An 18,310-nucleotide genomic window follows, 5' to 3' on the forward strand; every position below is an offset into this window, starting at 1 on the left:
TAAGAGAAAAGAAAAACATTATGGAAAATTGTGTAACTGAAATTTTTTTAAATTTTCAATTACACACAATCTGAATACGTGAAAATACAATTTTATTCTCATACTGAGAATATTTGGAACTATTTTTTTAACATAAATTAAAAAATTATAAATTATATTATAAAAAATAAGATATAAATGTCGATTACGCCATTCAGTTTTTAAAGAGAAAATTCAATCTAAAAACAAAAAAAAAAAAAACAAAAACGAATTTTAGAATGATATGAAATTTTGAATTTGTTTGTAATTTTAAAGTGAAATTTTTATAGTTAATGTAAGATTTTTTTATGACGATACAATGAAAAAATGACTTGTTCTTAGAAAAAAGAATAAAGTTTTAAGGACGTTTGGTATATTTTACGGTGACAAAAAAATCGAATAAAAATTTTTCGAGAATAAAATGCATATTTAAGAATCCTGCATGTGTTTTTGTAGAATTTTTAACAATTTATTCTTAAAATTTTAGAAAGCAATGTTTTTTATGATATATAAATTTTATTTATATCTTTTCTTTTTTAAATTTGATATATTATAATAATCATTCTTTTAAATTTTTATGTTAACTTATTTTATTCTAAGTTGGTAATAACAATATTTAAGCATGCAATTTTTGACCACGTTTCGACTCATTATATCCAACAACTTTCATACCAATTGGTTGATAACGAAATATGGTACGAAGATTGGTGGGAAGGAATTTATTTCTTTGATTTGAAAATATCTATGAGCTTTTATTCTACATAATTTAAAAATCTGGTTTTTAAATGCGCTACAAATTCTTTTATCTTTAAATATGAAATAGATTCCTATAGATAAAGCGTTAGGTACCCACCTTCTTATTTGAAACTATATAAATTTCACTTTTGTCGTGTGATATTCCTACGAATAAGCCACACATTTTTTTATTTAGCGAATATTTTTATTCCGAGACTGAATAATTTTAAAGAATTTTTTATGTCATTCTACTTAACAAATTTAAATCAGTTTTATTTTGAAATTATTTTTTCAAAATTGTATTTATATAATAAAAAAATAGAAAATGTTCCCGTCATCGACTTCGACAACAAAATTTCTCTTGTAATTTTTCCTATTCTTTTACTCATTCCATTAAAATAGTTTTAGTTACAATAGTTAAATTTTTTACAAGTTTTTGTTTTTTAAATTCGAATCTCCAGTTATCTTGATCAAATTTAGACGCTTTTTAGCCCTTTTTTATGTAAAAGTTTCCCTAATTCCGTAATGTCGTTCAATTTGAAATTTATATTGTTGTTTGAGAATATTCATTTCAAGTGATAACGGGGGATGCTTTCTGAATGAAGATATTATAATGCAACGTATCATGACAAATCTTAAAATTACATAAAACTGATTTAAATGAAAATATTTTTATTGTAAAAAATAAGAAATTTATAAATGTATGGAAAAAAAGGTAAAAAAAAATTATTGTTATTTCAATGTTAGTGAATTTACTAGTGTAATGCAATGTGATTCAATGTTTGCAATAATTGTGTATTACGTTTAATTATTAAGACTTTTAAGAGCTCTTTGCTGCCTTCACAAAATTTAAAAGAAAATGTAAGCGATGCCATTTTAAAAAATAAATAATTTTTATTTAAATTTTTTTAGTAAGTTTTTTAGTTGAAAAATAAACATATCGCTTAAATTGACGTTTTGAATTAAACTCTTTACGATTAAATAACTTTTTTTTTTTGTTAAATTTTATTTATTTTATAAAATTTTACAAAAAATATTAATTCTTTGGTTGTGAAATATTGGCAAAGTTATTTTTTTGGAATGACCTTCAAATCTAATTACAGTTGGATCCACCTGCTGTTTTTTCACTCCCTAACTTGTACTCGATAATTTGCAGAATGAATGAATTACTTTATACTTTGAATGTAATTATTTAATTTCAATTTAATTGCACCTTAATATGTGCTTCGGGACTTAGCCTGATTTGGCGTTCAGCCATGGTCAGTTAAGTCAAGAAAGAAAACGTATATTTATTAAAGAAATCATCGTTAGTTGAATTTGTTTGCGGCGATTACTTCCAAAGAAATAACTAATGAAATAAAGAAATCTATGATAAAGACTTGTGAATTTTAATATGGCTCTAAAAAACATTTATAAACCCAGAATACAGAACAGTTTTTATCAAAAATTTCGAAAATAATTCTAAATTTTCTTTTAAAAATGGAAGAAAGTAAAGAATTAATTAAAAAAAACTATCGTGAATTATTTAATTCTCAAATTAAGTGCCATGTTTGATACGAAATCACGACGCAACAACAAAAGATTGTATAAAAAAAGCATTTTATTTTGTTAATAATTTTTCTTTTATTATTTCGATACCAAATATGTGATAAGCATTTTTGAAATTTATGATTTTCTATCGTTTTTTAGTTTAGACAAAAAGTGTTTGTTTTTAAATTATGTTTTTAATTTTAGGTTCATCCGTCCGATATTTACATTTAATTATTATCACAATTTAATTAATTAATGTTTATCATATTTTTTGTAAATATAATAAAAGATTTCAAAAAGAAAATTTTTTTAGAAATATGAAAAAAATTTAAAAAAAAAAAAAAATTTGTATTCGAAATTTATGTGGTTTTTTTGACGATTTGCATACGAAGAATAATTTTTAATATATTAACTATTGTTGATAAATTAATGTACTTAATTAATTATTATAAGTAAATGTGTCGTCGGTTTGTAATTTTATCCCAAGTAATTTCAAGTAAAAATTTTTGAAATTTTATTTTTGTTTTAAAAGTATAGCAAAATGTGATTACTGATTTATTTTTTCCGTACAGTAATATCTCGAATTTTCATGGTTCGGAATCTCAAAATGGTTGGGGAAAGTTAGTAATTTTGAACAAATGAATTAATGCTTTGTAAAGATTTTTGGTTATTAGTAAGGCTTGTTTTGGTTATTGCCCGGAAAAAGATTAGGAACATACATTTTATGTCTGTCTCACCTCGTGCTAGACTAGTTAATTGCGTGTCAATGCAGTCTTTTATATTCTTCTGGCTACAACAGACAGAAATTCTTGGCTGCGTACTGTGTGGTTGAAAATAAAGGTCGTCGCTGTCTCTTACGATTACCGTTCAACCAACTTCGAACCTCGTGTTTAAATATACGCAAAGCCTGGAAAGAATCAATTTGAATAACTATAGAAATAGATGTTGCGATTAGAAGCGGCCTCCTAATATTAGACCGGATTCTAATTCTGACTAGAGCTCAAGAAGTTTCGCTTATCATAAATTCATTTTCCGTGATTGTTTCCCATTAGTTAAAGCTGAAGCCACAAAAAACTTTTACAGTAAATGTATCCTAATTTTCGAGATTGATCGAGATACTACTGTATTCGCAACAAAAATTGAACAAATTTGATTGCAACTATATTGATTACAAAAATATGTAAAACATCGGCCTTTTTTCGACCTAAGTACATTAAAAATTAAGAAAAATCAAAATTTTATTTAAACAATCAATTTAGTTACTAATTTTCAAAATGAAATTAAATCAATGTAATTGCAATCCCATTTTTTGAAGCAAAACGAACAAAAAGTGTTTTTTTCTTAAATAATTCAAATAAAAACAAAACATTATAAAGTTATTTTACATTACGCAAGAAATCGTTCAATTTTTTTACAACAATTTTTGCATAGCGTAAAAAAAACTGTAACGAAACAATAAGAATTCAATTTTTTTTTTATTGTTCAAACAAAAGAAATTTGATCTCAGAAAATTGATTATTTTCTTTTTAAAATAAATATTTTATTTAAAAAAATTAAAACACAGAGAATAAAGCACAAAATTATTTTGCAGAAAATTTATTTAAAATTATTTGTATAGAAACAATTTTTATTTTATATTTGACAATTTTTTTTCTTTTATTTTTAAATTTGTATATAATTTATTTGTAATATTTTGTCAAAATATAAAATTAAATAATTAAATCTTGTATTATAGATGGAATTTAATTGAAAAATCAACAGAAAAAACAATTTTTTTCTTTTTTTTTTTTAAATATTTAAAATGAATATTATTAAGTGTATTTCATAAAAAATAATATCCATCTTGATAAATAAAAAATAAATAAAATATATATTGTAAATAATATAAAATAGTTATTATAATTTTCATAAACAATTTTTCAAATACATAATTAAAGAAAAACTATTTTCTATTTTAATTTTTTTTATGATTATTGTAAATATTGTCTTTTTGTTTGAATTTGATTAAAATAAAAAAATGTAAATAATATTCCAGGTGTTTATTTTTTTAAATTCCAAATAGATTTTTTTCAGATTTTTTGAGGAAAATTGTTGTAGTTGTCGAAAATGAAGTGAGCAAAATTAACACGACTTTTAAAAATTTATTAATTCTCTTGAAAGATAAAAATAAGTCCCTAAGAGGATAAAAGATGGATAGATTCTTAAAAAGATCAAATTTAGTTGATTTATAAAGTTTCTAGATGTTTCCTTTTCGTTTAGGATTGCAGCGGCTATGTACATGATGGATTTTATGAATTCTATTCAATTTCGTTCTATTAAAACAAAACAAAATTGGATTCTGGTAGTATGGTAGCATCGAAGGTCACAGTTAATTACTTATTTTTAAAAGGGCATAGTTTTCTACGTTAAGAGAAAAAAATTGTGATTTTTTACCGTAGCGCTTAAGAGATATAATTAATTAAAATATGTAAAAGTACACGGGCTCTTACGAATGTCTTTGGTCAATATAGACCGGAAATGGTTTGTGTATGCAAAATTGACACATTTTACCAAAATCTTGATGTATTAAATTTTAAACATGATTTACCGTGCAGTTTTTTTTAATTAAACATGATTTACGTTTTTTAAGGAGGAAAAAGGAGGAAAAATATAATAAATAACATAATTGGTTATGAGAATGGTTATGTTATTTATTGTATTTTTAATTAATAATTACTCTATTAATACATATAATACGAGATCCAATGCTCCATACACAATAGACCAGACAAAATTTAATTTAATACTTGATGGCCCATATAATAACCTGATGAAAGTTTTCAATAAAATACCAATTAAAATTCGTAATCTACATAGTGACTCAAGATTTAAGAAAGGACTAAAAAGTTTATTGACTGAAAGGTGTGATTATAAAGTTAAAGACTTTCTGTACGTTATGTAAGCTAATTATAAAGATCATGACTATTTTCCATGTACAGTTTTGTATACATATTTTGGAAATAAATTATTATTATTGTTATTATTATTATTATATGGTATTTAATAGGACGTTAGTAGTCGGATAACTTTAAGAATATTATTATTTCTTTAATTTTCTCCATAATCATTATTTTTTCCGCACCAGTATAAATCAAGCTTATGTTTGGACAAGTTAAAAAAGAATCGATTTAAAATTTTATTTTTTTTAATGAAAATATCAAATTGATTCTTGATTAACAATATAATTGCACAAGTAATTACCTGAAAAAGTAGAAATTGTTGAATAGGAAAGTAATAATTACTGAACTGCGTACCGAATCTGTAAAATTTATGATAAAAATATAAACAATAAATTAAATTTTCACTAATTTTCTTGCCCAATCGATGTGGTTGGAATAAACCGATGGCAGGTAGTAAACGTAATTTCAAACTGTAGGTAACATTTTTGATGTAACTTGTCCCACTCAAGTGAAAAATTTATTTTGATATATTTATTTTTATTTAACTTTTATGTATGTATTGCATATACTTTTTTCCTAAATCAAAGTATGAAGTTAATAAATTTACTCCTGCACGCCATATCCAGTTAAGTAACTTCTTATACAAGAAAATTCTGGCAAGCGAAGCTATTCTCTGTCACTGGGTACAAAAAACTTTGGAGAAATTTGATAATTGAAAAGTGAATTTTTGAACATGTCGATCACTAAACACCCCGTTTAATTGAATGTCGGAATAAATGATTTTTCCATTTATTATTCGATGATCTTCAATTTGAAGCTAGGGGGCGAATTAAAAATTTTCCGATCTGCGTGAAAGCGAATAGCCAACACCAAAAATTTTCTTCTATAAAATGTTATTTAACAGAACATATACAAATACAAAGTCGTAAAGATGATGCAATCAGTAGGTAAGTTTTTTAGGCATTGGGTAACGGCCTATTTACTTGTAGAAAAATCATTTGAATTCACTGCTGTATTTAAAAAAAAGGGAACTCAAAATTTCCAATGTTTTTACCCTACTGTCAACGAGTGGACTGTCAACGAGTGGCTATGTTTTTCGCACGTATCTTGTATGTATGTATGCATATTTGTTTGTAAGTTTCTTTATTACCTCGTATCTTCCAAGCGGCTCAATAGACCTCCAAGAGGCTTCAACATTTAAAGTTACCATTATATTGGTCTCAAAACCCAAGTGTTTACAGATATTTACTTGAAAAAACAAAACAAAATGGCGGATTTTTGAAGCGAAATAGTAATAAGTAAATAAAAAAAAATTAACAACACCTACCGAGTAGGGGATTACAAAAATACATATAAGTTATATGATTAAATTTAATTAGGTATAATAAATAGCTTTTTTGGTGCTGGGACACTAAAAAGTCTAAAGTAAAATAAAAAACCCGACTGCGTTAAATAAAATCTGTGAAGAAAGAAACAAGTCCAGTATTTTATATAGAGACTTTAACAGTCGGAGCCCATTAAAATCCAGACCGACTCAAATGTTCCCATTAATGAACCCCAACTGTAAAAGTCGCTATGTAAACTACTGGATTTGTTTTCAGATGTGTCATTATTTTCAGATTTTATTTAAGGCAGTCGGGTTTTTCATTTCTTTAATTCTTGATTTTATTAAATAAATAACTATATTTTTAAAAAGATTTTCTAATTTCACAAGGGTAATTCTTTGGATGAATAATAGTCACGATTCAAGATCCAAGTCATAATTAATAAAATATTGACGAATGCATATAATATTTTGATAATAACATGAAAAAATAATTTGAATTTTCGCCAATTTTCATGCCAAGTATATCATATAAGTATTAAGCGCACGTATAAATATTGATTTTTCAAACGTAAACCAATCGTGTTAGCATATTATACGTCTGCGTAAAGATTTTCTCAACAATGGCCTGAACTTGGATAAACAACACCCTTAAAAATGTCATAAGAACGAAAAATTTACTAGAAACATTTGAATTAAATCGGTGATTAAATAAATTATGTATTAAAAAGTGGTGATGATTCAATGCCAGAAATAATGGAATAATAATTGAATTATAATGACGTTGAATGATGCAAATTGAAAATTGTTGAAAAAGACTTTGACTTGTTACCAAAAAAGGTCAAAGTTTATTAAATAAAATACTATTTTATTGTTGTTTATAAATGTATTTATTCTATAAAAATATTTGCAAGACAGCACAAGCATTATGAGCAAAACAAAAATTATATAATTACTAAAAAAATAATAATATTTTGAAGAGTAAAGAAAAGAAGTTAATATCAAAATGGGTAACTTACAAAGTGGTAATGATAAGAAAAGTGGTAAAGTAAAAACACCAAAAAAAGATAAGAATAAAGATCGTAAATCACCAGCAAAAGAAATACAAAAGGATAAATTAAGAAAGGATTCGGAATTACAATTTACAGGTATCGTACCACAAGATATTTCAACAGATGAATATTATGTAATATCTCTATCGGATAAAGATAAAAAACACGTGGAAGACAAAGTACTAACACCAACAGCAGTAGAGGTAACGGGACCACGAGGTTCTTCTAAGCGGTCAGTGCCCTATAAAGAAGAACAACAAATGGCCTCTACTGCTGTTATAAACACCATAGTACCAGCAACAAGCAACGAACAACATACCACAATTAATAATAACACAGCTATAATTCCATTATCAACGTCCTCAGCGTCATCAACACATCAACAAAAAATTGATAATAATAAAAATGAAAACAGTTGTGAATCATCTTCAACGGCAACAGCTAGTCAATTTTTAGTGACAGATTCATGGCGTAAAGTGAATAAACTTGATCAAACAAAAGGTGATGATAAAAATTCAAAAAAAAGTACACAAATAACACCACCAAGTCGTGATTCAAGTAGTGATTCCGTATTTACAGATCCATTAACAACTCCAATCGGTGGATTTACAACTGAAATCAATCAGTGTTATTGTAGTGAAGAAAGTGTTGATAATACATTAAGGAGTAGTGATCAACAATTTACTCCATTAAATAATTTTAAATTAAATGAATTCGATTCAAAAGTGAATAAAACAAAATATGGCAGTGGAACGAAAACATTTGAAAAATCAACAATCACCGATTTACAAGAATATCGTAAGAAAAAATTGGCAATATCAAAAACAAGTTTAATTAGTGTGAGTTCGGATGAGAATTATGCTAGTGACAATATTTATGTGTTTGAATGCAAGGCAGAAGAAAATACGATGTTATCTTTGGATAAAATTAGTTCACCAAATGATTCGGGGAATCATACAGCACAATCGACGGATCCATTACAGGATTCAACATCGGCCGTATTTAGCAGTGCAACAGGAATGTTTGATACAACGTTGAGTAATTCGTTACAAGAACGTCGTTTATCACAACCGACAGGAACAAGTTTTGTTTTGAAGCGTCATAAAAAAGTTGATTTAGCACCTACAAAACCATTAACAGGTAATTATAACTTAATTAGTGGAAACTTTTTAATGAATGTTACTGTACGAGAAATTATTTCATAGGCGTCTGCAAAAAATTTATTGGGTTCTTGAAATTATAATCTGTATCCTTTTTTTTTACAAATGACATATTTGGTTATAAATATTAAAAAGAGATAAATATTATTTGCCATTCTTTCTCTCAAATCAATGCGTGGAGAGTTAATAGGAAAATCAGACCGAACTTCCGAAGTACGTTTCGAAAATTATTGGTATTCGTGCCTTACTATTTACGAATTTCATAAAGGCGCAAATGTTTCTTACGTTTCTTCAGATTACTTAAGGCTCATCTTTAGCAATTTAAAAATTAATATTTCCTTGAAATTGACCTGAAAAAGTAAGCTATTTTACTTACTTTTCATAAAAAAATTATGCAAAACATAAGGAATGTATGACGTCACAGAAAATTCAACATGGTGGACGCAATGTACCTACTTATTTATTTTAGAAAAATAAGGAAGTATTTTTCTGTTATCAACAAATTATGGATACAAACTTTTCTAACTTTAATTCACATGCTCTTACGAAGAAATATACAAAAAAAATTTTCTAAGCCCATGCTGTCAGTAAATTTAGTATTTTTCCCTGTAAAAAACAGAGCTTATCAATACATGGGGGTGCTAAATTACCAGAGAGACATCCGCTTCAAGAAACTTCTTACGATTAAACATTTTAAACAATTCTGTAATTCCCAAGATCTTTAATTTAATAATTTAAGAAATGGCAGAATAATATTTCTTTGTTTACTTGATTGCCAGAATTTTCCAAATTGAATTACCTACGGCGTCATGTATCCTTTTTTCGATTTTATAAATGCGCTTTTGAATCTCTCAATTAAGAATTGGATCTCAAATTAGAAATTTTTAACTTTCTACAATTTTCTATGATTTTTATTCATAAACAAAGCCTCCATTTCTTTGTTTATACACCGTCTATGCGTTTTATTGTTATTATTTTTTTCAAACAATAAAAAATTATTATTTACTTTTATTTAAAAATATAATTTATTGCTTTCTAATTACACTTCACTAACTATGTAAAGAGATCATTATTATTATTATTATTATTATAAGTTTTTTTTGTATTCATGGAAGTCGTTATTCTAATAATATAATATAATTTTTATAAACAAAGATGTGATTTTTGCACCAATAAAGAATATAAAATTATTTTTAAAAATATACAATTAAACAAATACTTATGTGAGTTATCCACACGCTAGCATGATAATTAATTTATATGTTTATCTCACGCGAATGTCGTACATATGATTATTATACCTACCTTCATTGAAGCGACAAAATATAAAATTCCAACCAATATTATCTAGACCAATAACAAAATTTTGGAAATATTCTCAAGATTTCTAGATAAATTATCGCATATAATATCTTAAGGAAGTATAACCGTATCGAGACCGGAAACAGATAAGTCGAATCAGCAATCATTTATGAATTGATTTTTAAAACGAATGCTACAAAAGAATTTGTAATAAAATAACACACAATATAATATTTCATTGATCAAATTTAATACGTATTATACAATAATTAAAAATCATAAAAACATTCTTAAAAATCCAGTTGACTAAAATTTAACTGTCAAATTCAATGATCAGTTGTTTTAATTCAAAAACTTAAACTCAACATTTCCCACTTTTTTACAAAAGGCATCGTAATTTTATTCTATATATTGTTTTGATTATGGATAAAATAATAAAACTTATTATATTATATATTATCCATATTTTTTATTATTTATTATTCGATTGCTTTTAATTAATCATAAACGCGTTATGTGATAACGGTGGTAACTGAGAGTTGCAACTCGCCAACTAGCGATAATAATTTGTACTAATTAAAAGCAGAAGAAAACCCGAATTCAGTAGTTAAAATTTCGACTGCCAGGTGGCAATACTTGTACCATTTTTTAAGGCCTATAAAAATATTCAAATTCAAATCATTTATAAATTCCGCCAAGTGACGATAAAAATTTGTACTATTAAACAGGAAGTGGACCACTTTTTCAGTAGTTTCAATTTCAGTAGTTCCAACCACCTGATTGATTACCAAGGTTCCATTATCAATAATCTAAATCCTTTACAATTTTTTTTCAGTAGAAATTTGAGACATATTTCTAACTAAGAATTATGGCAGGACAATAAAATTTATGAATTTGCCAACCCTTGGTAACTTACTTGAGTTAAATATAAAATCACGCTAGCGTGTGAGTAGATATAGCGAAAAATATACAATAATATTATCTATAGTTTTTAAATTATTAGGGCCGTCACACCTGCGGATACATTGTCTGGTAGATTATTTAATGTTACATATATGTATTTTTATACCTTTTAAACCAACTTCCGGTCAGTCGTCCGTAACCATCAGGGGGAAGATATAATTATAAGTATAGAGTTTCCTGTGAGTAGGTTTATTTTGTTTCAAAATAGATCATCTTCATTAGTTTCATATAAATTTATTTATTTATTGTTTATTACTGTTCAATTAAATGTAAAATCATACCTTTCTGATTTCCGGTATTTGTAGGAGGATGTAGGGTTGTTTGTTTATACGAAAAAGGTGGGGATTAAAATATGCTCTCTGTTCTTTAAAACTTCTGAATGTCATTAATGGCGCCACTTATACGTCCTTGAATTGAATTAGTACGATATTTGTGTTTTGTACTGGCGCATTAAGAACGAAACGTGTATGGACACTCAAAGACGCACTAGATACTCTACGTCGGATATACAATAGCTGCTCAAGAGTCAAGAAGAATTAAGGTATCTTTTCAGTTTTTGTACCTGTATATATGAAATAAATATACAGGCTGGGTCATTTTAATCTATGCATCAGAATATCTCGTTTTGTAGTTAACCAATAGAAAAAGAACTAATACAAAAGTTGTAGAATTTGATGGGGGACATAATGTTCTGATATCAGATTGGACCTAGTTCTTCGGGTAAAAATTACCTTATAAAAAAAAAAACTTTTGTTTGAAACATTTTTTCGTAAACACCACTTTACCTGTGAGAGTGCCAATTTATGACAAAAATTTGATGTCCATTTTCTCCAAGCTATAGAAGATAGGAAGTTGAAAATTTGCAACTAGATTAAACTAGTCGTGTTGTAAAAATGTAAATTCTAGAGAATACTTGAAATTTCACTTTCAAATATTCTCAATGATTGTTCTCCAAGTTTGTGCAACGGAATGCTAAATTTTTTTGAGATGAGTATATGACATAAAAAAGTCTCTCTAACCTCGATAGTTATGATAAAATAATATGGCGACAGACCTCGGGGTTATCACTCAATATATTTGCAGTTTTTTGAGAAATAAAAGGTCAAGTTCGCAAAGCGAAACGAAGTATTTATTAATTAATATAAATTAATTATGAATGCAATTTATTAGAATAAAAATATTTTCTGCTTTATTTAAATCACGGTTACAATTTTCATGAAAAATCATATTATTTGCTTAATTGGTCCCAAAAAATCATTTATGTATAGTTTGTTGCTTTTTGCGACCTTCATATAAATTTCCCCCGAAATTGTATACGCTTTATCTTGGAAGCTGAATGAATTGTTATTTTATTTTAACTTTAATCCCGTTTCACTAGATAGCTCTAAGTCTTTAGGTATTATGGCAGTGAAAGTGGTTTCCCAATAGGTGTACTCATCTGGATAGACATGAAGCGAAAAAACTAATGCACAATGTTTAAATAAATGTAAAGCATATTTCTTTTGCTACAATATCATCTAAGTACTACTACCACCTAAAGAACAGCTGTTCATTTCACCCATTTTAAGAAAAGAGATTTCATCCATTTAAGGTAATACGAGCGCCAAGGCAAGTTTAGACTTGTGGTTGAAATTATTTGTACCTTACTTTCAACTTTGATGATGAATTTTGTTATAACTTCATAAAGGTAGACGAAGAATAAGAATAAAATTTTTCGATATCGGTCTTGGTTTTCGAAATATCGAAAGCTAAATAATTATACAAAATTTTAAATTTTCGATATTTTGAAAATTACTTCAGATAGCGAAAAATTTTATTCTTACTTTTTATCTTATATTGCCACCCACTAGTTTTGGAGAATATCATGTCATCCATCTACCGTTTTCCCATAAGACCAATGTTAAACATAATAATCGGGCAATCCCTCCCCCCAAAATTTGCAGAATTGATTTAGACTTAGTCCAACTTCATATAAAATAAAATTAAACCTTTTATCCAAAATTGCCCTGGTGTTCGTACATCCTTAAAGAGATTTCACTGTAAATTATTCAGTTCAAACACTTATCTACAATGCAAAGACATTTATTTATGAATGAATAAAATGCAACTGAGCGTATAAAACTTACCAATTAAAATTTTTAAAAAAAAAAAAAACAAAAGGTGATTATTGTTAACTAGTTAATATACTTTTGTTAACTCGTTGACTTAATTTCGTTAATAATTGTCGGGTTTAATTAATAAACGACCGCATGGATTAATTGACATTTTATTCAATACTCAAACACTTCTAACCTCATTCTCCATCCAATCACACTGCATAATATATATTATTATGCCTGACCTACACTTGTACATAAATCACATTTATGCCTGATATACACTCATGCCTGACATCCTCCTCTTTAACACAAATTAGTTACAAAATTATAAAAAACATAAAACATAATTCTTAGCACAAATTATTGTTAAAAAAAACATACACTTAAATTATCATGAATTTATGATTTTAAAATTCACAAATCTAACCTCCTAGGAGGTTTAATCAATCTTCCACTAGCCGTTCTATGGCTTGGTAACTTTGTTGGTAAGGTTTCTTCCGCACTTACTCTTTGTTGATCGCCTTGATTGTTAAGATCTTGCATATTTAATTCTTGACTACTTGCATTATCTGTAGCTGGTACATTTGGACTGGTATGATTTTGTCTAAGAAAGCCTTGATTGTTAAGATCTTGCGTATTTAATTCTTGACTACTTGCATTATCTGTAGCTGGTACATTTGAACTGGTGTGATTTTGTCTAAGAAACCACGAGTTTCTACGATATCTAATTCCTTCCGGGGTTTGGATAATGTAAGAATTCGATACAGGATGTTTGTCTATCACTTCGGCCGGAGTCCAATCCCGTGGAGCTCTTCTCCACAAAACTTTTTGCCCCACCTCGAATATTTGATTTGGTGTTTTACCTTTATCAGCCGTAGCTTTATGTTCAGTCTGCCATTTATTTAAAGCTTTTGAAACTTCAGCCGGATCTATTATTTTTGGCTGAAGACCGTGAGGTGGGCACGGTAACAGAGATTTAGTTTTTCTTCCCATTAATCTTTGAGCGGGAGAGCCGATGTTTCCTCTCGGTGTATTACGATTATTTAATAGAGCCAGATATATGTCAGAGTTTTCTTTTATACATTTTTTAAGTAAAATTTTTCCTTCTTGAACGTATCGTTCTGCGAGTCCATTGGATCTTGCAAAGTGAGGGCTAGATATTCTGTGCTTAATATTCCATTGATTCATGAATATCTGGAACTCTTGACTTGTAAACTGTGGACCTCCATCTGAGTTTAATTGATCTGGGATTCCAAACGTAGCAAACCATCTTTTTATAGCATTAATGGCCATCGACGTAGTTGTTGATTTTAGACAGACGAAGTCGAAAAATCCCGAATAGCTATCTGCTATTACAAGATAATCTTTTTGATTCAAAGAAAACAAATCGGTTGCCACAATTTGCCATGGTCTATTAGGAACTGGTTCTACTGTGAGGATTTCCATTGGTTTATCTTTTTGTATTGCTTGACAAATGGAACAAGCTTTTACATAATTACTGATATCTTGGCTAATCTTGGGCCAGAAGACATTTTCCCTAGCTATGCGGAGACAACTTTCCACTCCTTTGTGACTCCTATGTATTTCTCTGAGTATTATTGATTGGAAGCTCTTGGGAATGACTAGTTGTCCTCCTTTTACTACCAAACCTTCATAATAACCTAACTCTTCTTTAAAACTAAAATATGCTTGAACGTCTAAAGGAAGTTCTTCTTTGCTGTTGGGCCAACCTTCTTGAATAAGTTTTATAACCTTGGGCAACGTTGGATCTTCTTGAATTTCTTCTTTCAACTGCTCTAATCTGGATTTTGATAACGGCACATTTACATGGATTGTGATGTTTGATCCGTTTTCATTTTCTGTTTGATCTATTTCAGAATAAGCGTCACGGCTAAAAATATCAGCTAAAACCATATCTGTCCCTCTTTTATATTTAATTTTCGGACAATATGGCATTATTTCAAAAAGTATACGCTGAAGCCGAGCTGGGGCACAATGTAGCGGTTTCTTAGCGATTGCTTCTAGCGGTTTATGATCCGTCTCTATAGTCAAATTTGGGTTCCCCCAGATATATGAATGATATTTTTTACAGCCAACTAGAATGGCCGTAGCCTCTTTTTCAATTTGGCTATAATTCAGTTGACTTGTGGTCAACGCTTTGGAGCTAAAAGCAACTGGTCGATCTCCTTGCAACAAAACAGCTCCTACTGAATGTTTACTGGCATCAACAGACAGAGTAATACTTTCATTTGGATTATAATGTTTTAATATGGGGGCTGTTTTAATAGCATCTTTGATTTTATTAACAGCTTGTGTATGCTCTGCTTCCCAACACCACTCCACGTCTTTAATTAGAAGTTTTCTTAAAGGCGCTGTCAATTCTGATAAATTGTTGATAAATTTTGACAGATATGTAACCATCCCAATATACCTCTGCAGCTCCTTGACATTCTGTGGAATTTTTAGATTGTCGATTGCTTTCATTTTATTTTCATCAATTCCTAGGCCATGTTTTGATACGATATGTCCTAGAAATTTAACAACAGGAACGTTAAAAATGCATTTGTCCGGATTTAATTTTAGCCCAGCCTTTTTGATTCTATCTAGCACTGTTTTCGTGATCGTTTCCATTTCCGCTTCACACGACGCATGTATTAATATATCATCTATGGCTACTTCCACTCCCTCTAAATCGCCCAGTAACGAAGACATCCAACACTGAAACACTTCGGGAGCTGATGCTAATCCAAATGGTAGCCGTAAACTACAATATCTACCCCACGGAGTGGCTATCCCCAAGTATTTCGAAGTTCGATCAGTAACTGGGATTTGCCAAAACCCTTTCGCACAATCTAATTTCGTAAATATTGATGAATTGTGTAGTTTTACCGCCACTTCCTCTATTGTTTTAAGCGGAAATTGTCTACGTCTGACATTTTTGTTTACGTCAGTTAAATCGATACAAATTCTGGGTTTATTGTTTTTCCAAACTACCACCATCGGGGAAACTGCTTGTGCTGGTTCCGTCATTGGAGCTATTATTTTATTTTTTACCATTTTTTCCAACTCTTCTTTGACTGCATTTCTTATTGAAAATGGAATTTTCCTTGGCGGAAAGATTTTAAACGATGGATTATCTATAAGATCAATATCATAAACATAACTGGTAGCACAACCAATTCCGGTGAATAAATCCCTGTCGTATTTAATGGTTTCCACTCTTTTCACTAGCCCCAAAGTTTCACATGTATTTTTCCCAATAATGCACTGGTGTCCCGAGGCTACAACTAAGAATTTTAATATAACTTTTTGTCCTCTTTTTGTACGTATTTCCACGCTTGTTTCCCCAATTACTGGCGTTCTATTGTTACTATATGATATGAGTGATTTAACTTTAGATTTTATCAATATTAACTTAGATTTTTTTACTTCGTCCATTGTTAAAATATCGGCTTGAGCACCCGTATCCAGTTTAAAATTTACTGTTTTGTTTTTCGGAAGTATCAATTTTTCTATCCAATCATTTTTGTCACAACTATTACTTTGAATGGACCCCACATAAATATTATCTTCCTCAGAACTTGAACGTATTGAAGAATTTTGATTCTCATTATCTTCACTAACCGTATTTACCTTTCGTAGTCGCGTACGGCAGGTTTCTTTAAAGTGCCCCGGAACTCCGCATTTTTGGCACTTCTTACCATACGCAGGACATGCGCGTTTTCCATGTTTGGAATTACATCTTCTACAAAAAAAATTGTCGTTCGATTTTTCCGTAGTATGATCAGAACTAGAACGAATATTATTTTTCCTAATTTCATTGACTGGTAGTGTTTGTAGTTGTTCTGAAATTTTCATTTCTGAAAGATGCTTTTCGGCTAATTCTGCCGCTCTGCATATAGAAACTGCTTTATCGTACTTTAGTTCATCTTCAGATAATAATTTTTTACGAACTTCATCGTTTATAATACCCACTACAATTTTATCACACAAAAGTTCATCTTTTAATGCGCCAAATTGGCATTTATTCACTTGATTTATAATCAGAGTCAAAAATTCATCAAATGTTTGTTGCTGCGATTGCATCATTTTATTAAAAAGCAATCTTTCATATGTTTTGTTTTGTTTTGGTATAAAATATTTTTCAAATTTTTCAATAATTACTATTAAATCCTTTTTTTCCGCATCCGAAAGTTCCAACGAATCGTAAATTTCTAAAGCTTCAGGTCCAATAACTGTCATAAATGTCGCAACTTGTTTTTTGGCACTTTTTTTTGATAAATTCGTTGCTTCTGCGTACCATTCGAAAGAATTTTTCCACTGTTTCCATATTTGGCAGATATTTTTGGTTTTATTTGAAATTTGCAAAGGCGGCGGAGGCCGCAAGTTTACTCCAGAATCAGGATCAGACATATTTTCGAATAACACTTTTAACATAGAATTTATAAGTTTTGTTATAATAATTTATTTATCCAACCATTATTTTCTAATTTACTGGTTATAACCACTATTTCGGCACCATGTTAACTAGTTAATATACTTTTGTTAACTCGTTGACTTAATTTCGTTAATAATTGTCGGGTTTAATTAATAAACGACCGCATGGATTAATTGACATTTTATTCAATACTCAAACACTTCTAACCTCATTCTCCATCCAATCACACTGCATAATATATATTATTATGCCTGACCTACACTTGTACATAAATCACATTTATGCCTGATATACACTCATGCCTGACAATTATCTCTTCTTGTCAATTGACTTTTAACATGAATATTCAAAACTTTTTCTTAATAACATATCATGTCCATGCATCATAGTAAATGGCAAAACCGACCCATTTACATATTTTTATGATTTGAACCATAGAGAGTGGAAAGTTCTCCAATACAAAAACATTGTTTTCTGACTGATTACTTGATTCAATCGGAATATTTATCAAAGATTTATTTCTAGTTGATATGGAATCAATTTTAATATAAGTTTATTTGTATAATTAATTAAATTTATTTTATTAATTAATTGAATCACAGAAATGATAATATAGTTTTCTAAAAATTCAATCGATGGCGCTAACATACCAAGAATTAAAATTCATCATTTAAAAAATAAATTATTTTGCAAATAAATTGAATACGTACGATTGAATAGTGCCAAAACTCGCAAATATACAGTACGTAA

At 28.6% G+C, this 18,310-nt stretch overlaps 2 protein-coding genes across 4 annotated transcripts in view; one reads left to right on the forward strand and one right to left on the reverse strand.

Annotated features, from left to right (window-relative positions):
- The first annotated feature begins 7,546 nt into the window (after window positions 1-7,546).
- The window catches only part of LOC123296540 (formin-2-like), a 47,864-nt gene continuing 37,100 nt past the window's right edge, over window positions 7,547-18,310 (forward strand). For all 3 annotated transcript variants that reach the window (XM_044878049.1, XM_044878050.1, XM_044878051.1), the window contains exon 1: window positions 7,547-8,738. In XM_044878049.1, the coding sequence (XP_044733984.1) occupies window positions 7,553-8,738 (1,186 nt within the window). In that variant the 5' untranslated portion in view covers window positions 7,547-7,552. The remainder of the gene's footprint in view (window positions 8,739-18,310) is intronic.
- On the reverse strand, window positions 13,274-17,861 carry LOC123296542 (uncharacterized protein K02A2.6-like). The gene is made up of 2 exons (XM_044878052.1): window positions 13,785-17,861; window positions 13,274-13,691 (listed from the first exon to the last, which is right to left on the reverse strand). The coding sequence occupies exons 1-2, from the start codon at window positions 17,557-17,559 to the stop codon at window positions 13,537-13,539; spliced, it is 3,930 nt and encodes a 1,309-aa protein (XP_044733987.1). The 5' UTR covers window positions 17,560-17,861; the 3' UTR covers window positions 13,274-13,536.

The sequence above is a fragment of the Chrysoperla carnea genome, chromosome 3, assembly GCF_905475395.1.
Source record: "Chrysoperla carnea chromosome 3, inChrCarn1.1, whole genome shotgun sequence".
In the NCBI taxonomy this organism is placed as follows: domain Eukaryota; kingdom Metazoa; phylum Arthropoda; class Insecta; order Neuroptera; family Chrysopidae; genus Chrysoperla; species Chrysoperla carnea.